The sequence below is a fragment of the Pistacia vera genome, unplaced genomic scaffold (assembly GCF_008641045.1).
Source record: "Pistacia vera cultivar Batoury unplaced genomic scaffold, PisVer_v2 Contig338, whole genome shotgun sequence".
In the NCBI taxonomy this organism is placed as follows: domain Eukaryota; kingdom Viridiplantae; phylum Streptophyta; class Magnoliopsida; order Sapindales; family Anacardiaceae; genus Pistacia; species Pistacia vera.
Window position 1 is genome coordinate 1,246,831 of NW_022196155.1, and position 14,020 is coordinate 1,260,850.

The following is a 14,020-nucleotide window of genomic DNA, read 5'->3' on the forward strand; positions in this document are numbered from 1 at the left end:
GTTAGCCCATATTAATTATTGAATTTTGTGTTGGTGTTTTTGGATTTGTAATTGCAAATTAATTATTTTTTCGATAATTTTTTTTTTTTTTTTTTTAGTTATAAACAATTTTGATCAAAAGAAAATTTTATGATGAGGAACCATCAATTGACCAAAACATAAAACCTCATAATACTGTTGAGTTTAACTTAAATAGTCTTCTTACAGATTCTAGACTGAGGATTAAAATTTCAGAATATCATCCTAATGATAAAGACAAAGTGAGAAGAGCCTACTTGTAAAAAATGGCCTTACCAACCACACAATCATAATTTAAAAAAACGAACAATTGGTAATTTAATGGATCATTTCAATATATATTTTATCGTAAATTTATCAACATAGATGTTTTGAACTCACTCACTAAAAATTCTGGCTACATCCCTAATTATGTATCAAATATTCATATGTTTAAGATTCATAGTTGTAGAACTCCATGGTGAGCATATATATATATATATATATACATATATATTTTATATATATATATTATATATATATAATATATATATATATTCAAATATAGAAAATAATTAATCTTAGAGATAACAAGACCTATCTCACTTATCTAATTCCTTCTACCAAATCCCATTACACAGCACAAGATTAAGCAGAACTAATCCAACTTCATCAAACTCTGCTTCAATGGCTGACTTCGCTACCACTACCCCTCCTTTTCTATACCTTATAATCTGTCATATACTTCTTTTCTCTTCCATCAAACAACACTTCCATCTATTTCCGTTTTCTAATTTTTCTATTTCCAATCACACGCTTAATTTCCAAGAAAACACAAAAGAAGTCTCTAGCATTCATTCTTTTCCAGTTCCTGTTCAATTTGCTTCAATTGGAAGCAATAATGGTGGCAGTGTAAGTACTCAAATTAATACAACTGTCTGAATGAAGAGAAAGAAAAGTTTGTTTTACTTTATGTATGTTATAAATGGGTGCAGAAGAAGAGTCAGTTTGAAAGAATGGAAGATGGATTGGCGAGAGCAAGAGCAGCTATATGGAAAGCGTCACGATTTCATGTTTACACATCAAACAAAGCGGAAAGTTTTATTCCCAGGGGTTCCATTTACATAAACCCTTATGCCTTTCATCAGTTAAGATTTTCTTCTCTTTTAATGTTCTTTAAGTGTTCATCATTCAGTAATCATATACACGTGGCTTTAAAGTTCAAGATGATTAACTTAACTGTCCGACTTTTCACTGGGTAAATTCTAAGGTTAGACTTATCTATAAAGATTCTTCAAAATTTAGATGATTAAATTAATGGGTGATCAGGAGGAAGTCAAAGTCATCACTTCAGGCCGCCATTAATTAATTAGATGAGCTAGGTTTAGCACTGATAAACGAATTCTTCCCTCATAAGTATTTAACATCCAATAGAAAGACGTAAAATTTTTGGTGTATATATCGAAACAGGAGCCACATAGAGATGGAGAAGCGATTTAGAGTGTGGACATACAAGGAAGGACAGCCACCGCTGTTTCATAAAGGGCCAATGGCTGATATCTATTGCATCGAGGGGCATTTGATTGATGAATTGGAGAGTGGGAATAGTCCTTTTTCAGTCCGCCATCCCGATGAGGCCCTTGCTTTTTTCCTCCCCGTTAGCATCTTAAATATCATTGTATTCGTCTACAGACCTTACACTAATTTTTTTCGTTCTCGCTTGCAAAACATTGTCAAAGATTACATTGACACTGTGTCCACCAAATATCCTTATTGGAACAGAAGCAGCGGAGCTGATCACTTTCTAGTTTCTTGCCATGATTGGGTAAGTTTTCGTAAGATGATTTTGTTTATTGATGAAGTTTGATTATGAAGTAATTAACGTCTTTACGACATCACAGGCACCAGATGTTTCGGCTGCTCACCCGGATCTTTACAAGAACTTCATCAGAGTTCTCTGCAACGCCAACTCCTCCGAAGGGTTCAAGCCAGCGAGGGATGTCTCTTTGCCTGAAATTTATATGAGACGTGGATCATTGAAACCCACGGTACATCTCAGCCAGGAAGCCTCGTATAACCGTTCCATCTTTGCTTTTTTTGCTGGTGGTGCTCATGGTTACGTTAGAAAGCAGCTATTTTATTTCTGGAAAGGAAAAGCTGATGAAATCCAAGTTCATGAATACCTCCCCAAGCCCCTAAATTACGCTCAACTAATGCATCAAAGCAAGTTTTGCCCCTGCCCCAGTGGACATGAAGTTGCGAGTCCTAGAGTGGTGGAGTCTATATTTTCAGGTTGTGTTCCGGTGATCATCTCCGATCATTATGTTCTACCCTTTAGCGATGTTTTGGATTGGAGCAAATTCTCAGTTCATATTCCGGTAGCAAAGATACCTCAACTGAAGAAAATTCTTCAAGGTATTTCTGAGGATGAATATACAGAGATGCAAAAGCGAGTTCTTCAAGTGCAACGAGATTTTTCTCTTAATCGACCTGCGAAACCCTATGACATTTTGCACATGGTGATGCACTCGGTGTGGCTCAGGAGGCTCAATCGCAGGCTCCCACCTCTCCATAATGCCTAGACCATTCACGTGTTGTAAAAAACTTATTCTTCAATATTAGTGCATGTAAAATAATAAATCCAATAATTCTCTTTCTCTCTCTCTCTTTCTATATATATATATAAACAGAGTTTGTATAAACTTACGCGTCACGTGACACGTTACAAAACATGCTATGTGGTATTAGGATCCATGTAACTTAATATCACATTAATATTATGTGGGCCATCATGTCACGTGATACTCACATAGTGTGTCACATTATATAATAATCAGAGCCTAAAAGTGAAAGTTTAGATCTAACAAAATGATGCTAGAGATGGGCATAAAATGTCAATCTCAGTAATTTCAACTGCCCAAATAAGATTACATAACATGGAGCATTAAATTTTAATTAACCCCATCCTTATGAAAATATAAATGAAATAAATAAAAGAGAGAGAAGTAGTGTTTAAATCTTATTCAGGAATCAATTAATTGCAATCATGTAGCATGAGTGAATTATTTTTACACAACAGTCCTATTACTCTTTGTTTCCAAACAATAAATAAGAAACTAAAATTTCTAAAGAAGTATCGTGAATGTCCAAAGATTTAATTTGGATTTATACAATACAAGATTTTATCGTTATAAGTATTTCTATGTTTCATGTTAGACGTATGACAAAACATTTTCCTTAAATTTAATTATCTACTTTTTAAATTTTTAATAATGTTTGTAATTTTTATCTTAGAGTATTATAATCCTATACTAAATCTAACATGATTCAAAAATTTATGATCACTAAGAAATAATTGCTTACACTCTATAAAAATAAAACTGTCTACATTGTTTTAAAAACCGGACTGGAGGACAAACCGCTCTGATGGCCGGGTTACGGTTCAACCGGTCCAACCGGTTGGACCACCGGTTGAACCGATGGTTTGACAGGTTTAAAATCTAACAAAAACACCCCTAATAACTACTATCAGACCCTAAATGTTTGAAATCTGGCAAACACAACTCTGGCCAAATGCAAATCGACGATCAATTGGGAGAGCAACAGCGACACACCAAGAAGGGTAGATTGGATGATAGAGAGGGCGAATAAGCAGCTAGCAAGTAGAGGCATCGCCTGAAAATGGCAGATCGGCGGTAAAGTCACTGGTCGCGGTTGCTTTTTTTGGTGATATGACTGGATCTTCGTGAATGACAACAAGGGAGCTTGGGAGAAAGTAGATCGGTGGCTAAGGAAGCCTGTCGATGCCGGAGAAGGTCGATCGACGCTGAGAAATGGAAGAAAAATCTCGTGGCAAAGGTGGACGATGAAACGTCACGCAGCGGCTGGACTGTTGGAGATGAAGCGTGATAGCGCTGGAGAAAGTCAGAACTCAGAAGGTGGTTTTCGACAGTAAGGGAAGGTGGAAGGTCGCCGGAAAAGGGAGATCATTGCCGATTTGCATTTGGCCAAAGGGTGTGTTTGCTAATTTTTGAAACCTTCAGGGACTGATGGTAATAATCAAGGGTGTGTTTGTTATATTTTAAACTTCAAATAGTTAAAAAGAGTGAACCGACCCGGAGAAGGCCCCGGGTCCTGGTCCAACCGGTTGGACTGGCCGGTTCGGTCCGATTTTTAAAACAGAGACTGTCTAATGAGAATAATCATTTCAGTGAGTCAATAATTGGGGTATTTTAATTGGGAAAAATAATACAGTTACCGAAGAATGCACACCGAATGACGTGACGCTATTCTAACCGTTGATTAATTATGAATTTTTTTTAAGAAAACATGATGATATCACGTCATTCAATGCACATTCTTCGCAGCATTGATCTTTTAAGTCGTTGCCAACTTTGAAGAAATTGAGACCAATAAACTAAATTTCTTATCATTCACGGCAAAAAACTCAAAATTAGATTCGAAATTGTTGACCAAGACACCGATAAAATTTTCCTCACCATATAACATGGCAAGGAAGTTTTTACTAAAGTTCTAAATATACAATGAGTCAAGTCTTATTACATTTTATGAGATTTCTTTCTTCAAGAAATTAAGAATTTCAAAATTATTAAAAAATATACTAATTTTATTCTGTTTTGCTCCTCCCCGTAAAATCCAAGTTTGACTCTTGAGTTGGACCCAGGCATCATTCACGGCAAAAAACTCAAAATTAGATTCGAAATTGTTGACCAAGACACCAATAAAATTTTCCTCACCATATAAAACGGCAAGGAAGTTTTTACTAAAGTTCTAAATATACAATGAGTCAAGTACTTGTTTTAAGCTCAAATTTGGTTTAGTTGAATAGTCGTAAGAGTTTTACCGGTGCACAAAAATCGAGTTATTGTGGTTTATAATTTAAGTTTTTAACTTCATGTATAATAATTATGAATACAAATTGTTCTCAATTATTTATATTAATGGAGTATTTATTAAGTTGATTTTTCAAATTTACTCATTCTAGTATTATTATTATTATTTAACAAAAACTAATTTGTATTTTCCATTGAAAATTTGATCTTTGTTATTGTAGATATGCTTATTACATTACAATTTGTTGTAATTCGGGTTAATACAAGAAGACAAGCAACAATATTCCAAATAAAAACACTGAAATTTATTTTTTTGCATTGTTCTTACATGCAACGAACCCAAATGTCTTATTTGCAAACATTCAACAATTATCTTAGTATATTTGTATCAATTTTATCATTTTATACATATATGGTGCCGAATCTTACTAGTAATTATCATGTGGTGAGTTTAATACTCAGTACTATTGATTTGTTATAAAAAAAGGTGATGGAGATTTTGATAATTTTATATGTTAATAATAACGGGTCCGTTTGGTTCATTATTCTGATAGTTTTTAGAATAATATTTGAAAAAAGTTAATTTGGGCGGGTATTACGATGTAGGATTTGAAAATTAACACAAATACCCCTTATATTTAGTTATTTATTAAACACCCATATAATAAAATATTAAAAGTTAACAAAAACACCCCCAACCCATCCATCAAATACGGACAGCCATCACCACTGTCGGAGGGTGGCCGAAGTCGTCGTATGGACGCATGACCGGTTGGATCTTATCAGTCGTGCGCTGATATGTCCTTTTCTGGCCAGATCTACGGTTAGATCTGGCCATTGACGGCTAGATCTGGCCGCACTTGGTCGTCAACGACGACCAAAGATATGGTTGTCATTGATGGTCGTTGACAACCAGATCTTTGGTCATAGATCTAGCATTTTTCGACCAGATCTACAGTGGATCTGGCCGGAAAAGGCTAGATCGGGATACTATTGGCCAGACTCAGCCGGCAGTGCACCATTATACCATATTTCGACAGTGGTGGTGGGAATCTGGTAAATATGGGTTGTTGGGGTATTTTTACAATTTTTAAAAAAAATATTTGGGGGTGTTTAACAAAATTAACAAATTCAAGGGGGTTTAAATAAAATTAAAAAATATAGAATAATATTTTGAAATATTTTACTGTTTAACTTTATAGTATTTCCAATAGCGTAACAACCGGAGCCAACATATAATTGAAATAATAAGAAGAATTGTAATTGAATTTTACCGTTTAGCTTATAATGAACGTTTATATTTTAGTCTCATAGCTTGGTTGACACTCCTTAGGATGCGAGTGCTAATGTATGGTCCTTACAGTCAACACTGATATGGTCATTTGCATACACTACATGACTTGTCACATTTTCTTAATTAAGAAAAATCAGCAATTACAGTTTTACGTACACTTGAGACTTATTCTCATGCTATTTTATGTTAAGACTCTGTTTGGTTGGACTTATTTACTGACCAAAGAGTTTATTTAAAGCAATAAATATTTTTTAAATTTGTTTAAGTTTTTTGGTCGTATAATGTATTTCATAAGTGTTGATAGAATTTAGAATTAAACTATTTTACCGTTTATAGAAGAAGCTTAAATTTCGAGTTTTCTCGTAACTCCTTTTGAGCTTAGAAAGAACTTGTTTAGAACGTTGAAATTTCGAAAATATCCCTTATTACCCTTTTTGGTAAATTTATATTAAATTTTTTTTTACATTTTCTTAACAAAACAAAATAAGTTCTACTCTAATAAGCTTTTCTTCTATAAATTCAAGCTATACCAAATGGGCCTTAAGACTTCCATTAAGGTTATTTTAGGTTTTAAAAATTATTTTCGAAATTGTGTTGGTCAATGGATATTGAAGCTAGCTATTTGGGTTGATTAAATTAAGTGGGAGTGGTTTTTCCAATTGGAGAGGGTAACAAAAATATCGGCAGACCACAAAAATTATCACAAGGTCAAACCCGTCAATTTACGCTTCCCTCACACATTTTCTGCTTAAATTTTCTTTCTGCTACTCCCCGCCCTTAGAACTTAGAAGCTCTCTCTCAAAATAATTTTCCCTCTCGGAAAAAACAATTTCTCACCAACCAAACACCAAAGGCCAATCTAATTTTGTATGTAGAATGGGTTCCTTCACGGCGTTCGTCCCCTCAATCTGTACGCTGGCGTTGATCGTCATTGTTTTGATGCTTTCAGCTGACTATCTTAGCTCCTTCGTGAGCCACTCATCTTTCGATATGCGTCAATTTCGTAGAGTCGGTTCATTATCTGATCTTCAAAACCGAGCAGCTCTTTTGACTGAATCTAGCGACGGTGTAATCGTGAATCGTTTCACAAACTCAACTGCAGCTAGCGACGGCGTAACCGTGAATCATTTCACAAACTCAACTGCATCTAGCGACAGCGTAACCGTGAATCATTTCACAAACTCAACTACTGTTAAAGTAAGTTTCTAACCATCACCGAATCAATGAAATATGATCCGGATAAAACTGATTTGTTGAATCTCAATGAAACTCCCGTTTTACTGCATCCGGACGATCAATTTAATTTTCTTATAAGTTGATTTGTTTGCGTTATTTTATTTCACTGTTAATGTAAATAGTTTTAACACAGATAAAACTGCTAGTTGAATCTCAATGAAACTCCCGATGAATCAGTACGATGAATGAATTATATTCTCTTTCAAAGTTTATTTGAGCTTTTCTATATATTTCATGTTTAGTGTTCACTAAATTAAACAACAGAGAAACCAGTTCGTTTAAATTTGAAAATTGTCGAATAATCAGGATGATCAACGTGTTTTCATATATATTAATTATTATTATTACTATTATTATTATTACAGAAAAAATCATCACCGAGCGAGATAGATAAAAGAAAGGAGCTGAATCAAGGGCTTGCAAGATCACGAGCTTCGATTCGTAAAGCAGCGCTGACGCAAAAGTTTCCGTCAATTATCAAAAACGAAGATATTGTTCCTCAAAGGGCCATCTATCGTAACCCCGGAGCATTTTATCAGTAAGTTTAGACTTTAATTAGATTTAATATTATTTAATCTAAAAAAAAAAGTTTAGTTAATTAACCAATAATAAAAACATGAGTACATGCTTTATTTCTAAGTTACCACCAATATTGCAATTAGTTACACGTATATACCTGCTTTATTTAAGTTACCAGCACTATTGCTATTAGTTACACGTATATGCCAACTATATAGATCTCGTATACCTTTTTGGGGTGTGCAATGAAATATTTCTTGGATCTGAAGAAGCATGATGCGTGATATATAGTGCGCATTCACTCATTTTATATTCTTTATCATTAACTTTGACAGTCAATTAATTACTTCCATAGTCCCATGTTTGAATCATAGCTACTGCATAAAAGCGGCCGTTCTTTACTCTCAATGTCTTTATTAATGGTGCATATTGCCGTGCCACAAAAGTGTCCTTAGAAAGTCGTGTCATTTCTTTATCTGTACTGTACGTGTAACATATAGATAACATTAAAATTTTAATTTACAGTATTTAAATTTCAAAAGTATGTTAACACATTAAATGTCACGTTTAAAATTATGAATTGTCGAGAATATAAACAAGAAACTTGTAACATCAAACAGGTGTTCCTCGCTGCCAATCAAATGGTCAGCCATTTGACTGATTGGTTCACCATAACCTATACTTTTAACGGGTTTGTCGTTTATCATGATCTTAAAGCAAGAAGTTTTAGACTTTAATTAATTCTGATGCAATCAGAGAGTAGATGTGCCCCAAAGAGGACCCTCGGTAGCTTTATGAAAATGCATTTAATTAGCAAAATGAGTGCTAAATCCTTTGCTCTTTGCCAATAATTATGTCACTTAGTATACATCGACACTTTGTAACATCTATTTTGTACACGTTTTCTTTTAAAATTTGTAGAAGCTATGCGGAGATGGAGAGGAAATTCAAGGTTTATGTGTATAAAGAAGGAGAACCCCCCATGGCCCACGATGGGCCATGCAAGGAAATGTACTCAATAGAAGGAAGGTTCATAAACGAGCTGGAGCATGGTACTACGAGGTTCAGGACAAGTGATCCTGAGCGTGCTCACATTTACTTTTTGCCTTTCAGTGTGACTTCAATGGTGGAGTACCTATACCGCCCTCTTACGTATGATCTTGTTCCACTTAAGCAGTATGTAGCAGATTATGTGAAAGTTGTGTCTACTAGACATCCCTTTTGGAATAGAACTAGTGGGGCTGATCACTTCATGCTTGCCTGTCATGATTGGGTGAGTTTCTATCATCCATCCCCTCTATCAAAACTTTCCTTTTAGGGCTAGAACAGCTCTTTTTCTAAGTTTGTAGATTGCTGGTTACATAAATGTCTAAAGTAAATTAGCTTCCAAGCTAACATGAATGGCCTTGTATAGTAGAATGGCAGACCAGTATTCATGATTATTAGCATTAGTATTTACCTTTTGTCGAAGAATGATGATCTTGATCAGAGACTTGCATTATTTTACCTTAGCTTAATTCACATACATTGCAGGGTCCTCTGGTATCTGAAGCCAACCCTCAACTCTACAGCAGATCCATCCGAGGCCTCTGCAATGCCAACTCCTCCGAAGGTTTTAACCCTCAAAAAGATGTAAGCATCCCCGAAATCCACCTCTTCGGTGGCTACCTACCAACCAAGCTTCAAAACCCACCACCCTTAACTGAACCAAGACCTCATCTGGCATTCTTTGCCGGCGGAGTCCACGGCCCAATCCGCCCCATCCTTTTGGATAACTGGAAAGGCCGTGACAATGATATGAAGGTTTATGAGTACCTCCCCGAAGGAGTGGATTACTATTCCTTTATGCTCCAATCAAAGTATTGCCTGTGTCCAAGTGGGTATGAAGTGGCCAGCCCTAGAGTTGTGGAGTCTATATATGCAGAATGTATACCAGTGATTTTGTCAAAAAAATTTGTGCTGCCATTAAGTGATGTTTTGAGATGGGAGTCTTTCTCGGTACAGGTAAAAGTATCAGATATTCCAAGACTGAAGGAGGTGTTGACGTCAATTTCTGAGGAGAAGTACATGAAACTGAAGGAGAATTTAAGAGCTGTTAGGAAACATTTTATGTTAAACAAACCTGCTCAGAGATTTGATGCGTTTCATATGATCTTACATTCCATATGGCTTAGAAGGCTAAATATGAGACTTAGCTGACGATTAACTTCCACTTAATTAGATTTTTTTTTTTGTACTTTTGAAATTAGTCAAAATTTATGATATACTTTTTTCTTCACATTACTTGATGCTTTCAAGTTGTCAGACTCATACTAGGTTAGGTCTAATTTCTGATAAGGCAATTAAACTATTACTCTATATATATATACCCATTTATTTATTATTGGAATTTGATAATGAATTCTTTTCTTTTAGTATTTATAGTTATAGAAAAGACTAATACTTTAATGATCACTTTGTAATTAAACTGTCAACATGTAAATTTTAATATGAAGAATGGCTGATTTATTTGATCTTTCTTTTTTTAAAAAAAAAAAAAAGAATTTGACAAAAAGCTGGCCTATTCAGCTTATAGTCTAAAGTTATTATTAACTATGAGAAGATTATAATCTAATAACATAGTTAGAAAAAGATATATACTATTTTTTTAAATATGTCTATACCTTTTATCGATATCTATATATTGAATTTGATATGCTGTATTAATTAATTATTAATATAGTACATATTTTATCTTTATATCACTTGCATTATGAATGGCTAAGTTAAAATAATAATTTTTGTAACTACACTTCTATTAAGTTATAACATTTCTATAATCATAAAATTAGTTTAGTTACACCGTTACGACTATAAAGATGTTTTATAGAATTACAAATGAAATAAAGAAATTAAATTTACTAGATTTTAAAACCACGCCCAACTCTAATCATCAGCAAGCGAGAACATATATATAGATTAATTTGGAATTTGGTAAGCATCATAATCTTTATTAACTTCATACAATCCATTAGAATCAACCGCATGCACTGTGTCATTTTCCCATGCTATTTTTTTATTTCTTTATTTTTTTATTTTTGCAAGCCCAGAGTCTTTAGTCCTGATTCGGCAATTAATTAAATAGTTTAGTGTATTTATTTACTGTTCAATACTATTTATTTACATGAATTTGGGGGAACAAACTAGGACTAGCATCACTTGATGGGAACAAAGTTTTGAGAGAAACGTTCAATATGAGATTTAAGTAAGTATCCGAAAGAGAAACGGGATCTTTCAGCTGGTGAAGTTGGTGTTTGAGTTGATGTTCGTCGTCTTTCATTCTTTACTTCAACATCAATCGGACCCATCTCTTTTTTCATTGATTCAACAAAATCCATGTCTACTTCATTTCCTGAGATGTCTCTCAAATAGAAAGCATGCACTGACTTTTCTCCCTGCGTTGCTACGTCTGCTCTAACGACTGCCAGACCATTCTCTCTAAGAACTCGAGTTATATCAGATAGTAATCCTACCCTATTTGCCGCACTTAGCTCTAGTCTTAACCCCTGCAAGTAATCATGATTAATATAAATTTCCATATGCTAAATATATATTTTTGATGCTTAATGAGTTATTAATTATGATAATCACCTCACAAACACGACGCTCAATAGCAGCCTCTAAGCATTTTATCACTCGTTCCTTTTCACTTTCTGTGTTCAGAGCATATCCGTCTAAATGTCTTATGAAGTATTCCTGTAAAGAAGAAATTGAGATAAAGAAGAAAGGAAATGGCAGAGAAATTAATATAAATGCATACATACATATATATATATATACCTGGAATGCGTAGCCTGTGCGAGAACCAACAGAGGCATGAAACACAACGTACTGCATATCAGTGAGGGTACATACAGTGTCAAACATAAGCCTCGGCCTATCTTTACACTCAACACTCACTATTGAATATCCCTTCTCATCACAACTCTCAATTGACACAAGAGTCTTCCTTCCACCTTCCTCATCGCCGTTGGATCCCAATCCTATTACGGTCGTTGGACTCATGGGCTCATCTGGCCTATCAAAATCCCTAACAGAAAGCATTAGTTGGTGCAACCTTCTTTCCACGTCAGTCTTTGTTCCATCTCTTCCAGGGCTCTTAACTTCTTGTGGAACAGGATTAATGTGAGTCTCACTAGGGTTTTTCTCTGCGGTGGCGCGTAGGACATTGGTGAGGTGGTACTCGATGAGAGCCAAACGATTAGGGTCGGCGATTGGAGAGTCGGTGGACTGATCAGAAACGTAGGCCACACAAGCTAAGCGATCATTGTGGCTCCATGCGTGTGCTTCCACAATATTACAGTGAAGTTGAGCTAGAGCGGCTGATATCTCAGAAAAGAGACCGGGGCGGTCGGTTCCAGTCATTTCAATGGCGGTGTGCTCGCTAGGGTGTTGGGGTTCATAAACAGCTTTGTTGGCATAGGTCTTTGGCATGGCCGAGCCAATTGTCGTCTCGCTGGTTGTACCTATTGCCTGCATGCACATAAAATTTCTCACCTCCAACTTAAACTTTGCCCTAGACTATATATGAACAGCAAGCACCAACATAAAGGTAAGTTAAAAGATAATTTGTACCTGCCGGATATTATCGATGAGTTTCTGGTCTATGAGTTTATTGCCATGTTGATCTTGGACATGAAACACTTGAATAATAGAAGTGAAACACCATCAATTAGGTTCTCATGATAAAATGTAGGGGTTGAATCGAAGATATCAGCTAGGGTTTAGTGTAATCTGATTAAATCCTTCAAAATTTTAGAATAATTTTCCATTAATATATATATTACCATCCATAAACCAGCCTGCATCAGAGGAAATGTAGCCCTTTGTGATGGTGAGATTCAAGTCAGTCAAAACTTGGACCAGTTCAAGGAGGAGGCCCTGCTTGTTCACACTATCCACCTTCACTACAGTGGATTCTTCCAAGCTTTCATTGTCAACGGTGACCCTACACCTGACCCCAAAACGACAACGTATGGCTAAATAACATAAGTTGTCATCTAATTGTTAATTTATAAATTAAAGATTCTTAGTAAGACTACTTACGTGGGGCCATATATTCTCTCTGGGAAATTATGAAAATCAGGATCAAAGTAAGGCCAACAAACTTTCTTCATGTCGCAAAATGAAATCAAAAACACCTGAATCAAAGCGAATAAAGAAAAAAAATCTAATGAATTAGAAGTAATGAAATGCCTAAAAGGAACTTGCCTCAATATACAATTCATCAAAGCATAGAAATGACAGCTGAAAGTGCCTCAACATACGCAGAAAATTAAACGACTCCATTGTTGCACCTAACTTAAAGATGGAAACTAATCTACTTTTCTAGATTCTGAAACCATTGTACTCTGATTATCTGGGTTCATCTAGGCGAAAAAAGAAAAAGAAAAATACAGTGTAGTTTCTGATACAACTCGGTGAAAATCTCGTTAAGATCATGTATCATAATTTATTTCAAAAGTAATTTAGATAAAATAAATCTATGTCAGTTATAGTTGTAGTTACTAGTTAGATAGAGAAAAGATGAAATAAATCCGTAAAAAAAATTGATTAAAACAACACAATGCAGGCTTTTATGAAGCTCAACCCTCAACCCACTGCATAGAATACAAAAAAAAACAAAAAAATTGATTAAAAAAATCCCTTTCATTAATTATAAAATGAATATAGATTAAAACAGAAGAAAAAGGAGAAGAATTATAAATATATATAGATATGGATTAGTGAGGATTACAGAGAATCAGAGATGATGGGTAGTGAAACTGGGGATAAGCCCAGCTCGGAAAATGAGGAAGCAGAAGAGAGAGAAGAATGAAGAAGAATTTAGTCTCTCTCTCTCTCTTTCTGTGGAAGATGATAAAGAAAAAGGAAAGGAGAGTTATTTCAGCCCAATATAAGAGTGGAAGAGAAATGGAGATCAGGGAACTTACTACTATTCTTGGACTTGTGAATTGTGATTGAGAGTGTGAGTAGAGTAGGATATAAATAGATGATAAAAACGTGTGATAAATGATTAATTACAAGACAAATCTTAGAGAAAGCTGTCTCAGATGGGACACGTACAAAGTCAAATTATATT

General features: G+C 34.9%; 3 protein-coding genes across 4 annotated transcripts; 2 read left to right on the forward strand and 1 right to left on the reverse strand.

The window, feature by feature from the left end:
• The first annotated feature begins 1,048 nt into the window (after positions 1-1,048).
• On the forward strand, positions 1,049-2,579 carry LOC116138179 (probable glycosyltransferase At5g11130). The gene is made up of 3 exons (XM_031423912.1): positions 1,049-1,144; positions 1,468-1,822; positions 1,899-2,579. Exons 2-3 carry the CDS (start codon positions 1,481-1,483, stop codon positions 2,577-2,579), a joined length of 1,023 nt encoding a protein of 340 aa, XP_031279772.1. The 5' UTR covers positions 1,049-1,144; positions 1,468-1,480.
• Positions 2,580-8,827: 6,248 nt separating this feature from the next.
• Positions 8,828-10,104, forward strand: LOC116138196 (probable glycosyltransferase At5g25310). Its single transcript, XM_031423923.1, has 2 exons — positions 8,828-9,172; positions 9,433-10,104. The coding sequence occupies exons 1-2, from the start codon at positions 8,834-8,836 to the stop codon at positions 10,096-10,098; spliced, it is 1,005 nt and encodes a 334-aa protein (XP_031279783.1). The 5' UTR covers positions 8,828-8,833; the 3' UTR covers positions 10,099-10,104.
• Positions 10,105-10,822: 718 nt separating this feature from the next.
• On the reverse strand, positions 10,823-13,879 carry LOC116138084 (ACT domain-containing protein ACR2). Of its 2 annotated transcripts, XM_031423813.1 has the most exons (7): positions 13,872-13,879; positions 12,985-13,079; positions 12,726-12,892; positions 12,514-12,581; positions 11,719-12,411; positions 11,530-11,634; positions 10,823-11,444 (listed from the first exon to the last, which is right to left on the reverse strand). In XM_031423813.1, the coding sequence occupies exons 2-7, from the start codon at positions 13,053-13,055 to the stop codon at positions 11,094-11,096; spliced, it is 1,455 nt and encodes a 484-aa protein (XP_031279673.1). In that variant the 5' UTR covers positions 13,056-13,079; positions 13,872-13,879; the 3' UTR covers positions 10,823-11,093. The 2 variants fall into 2 exon arrangements, with proteins under 2 accessions (XP_031279673.1, XP_031279672.1); XM_031423812.1 differs by lacking the exon at positions 13,872-13,879 and having other exon boundaries at positions 12,985-13,355.
• Between the last annotated feature and the right edge of the window lie 141 nt (positions 13,880-14,020).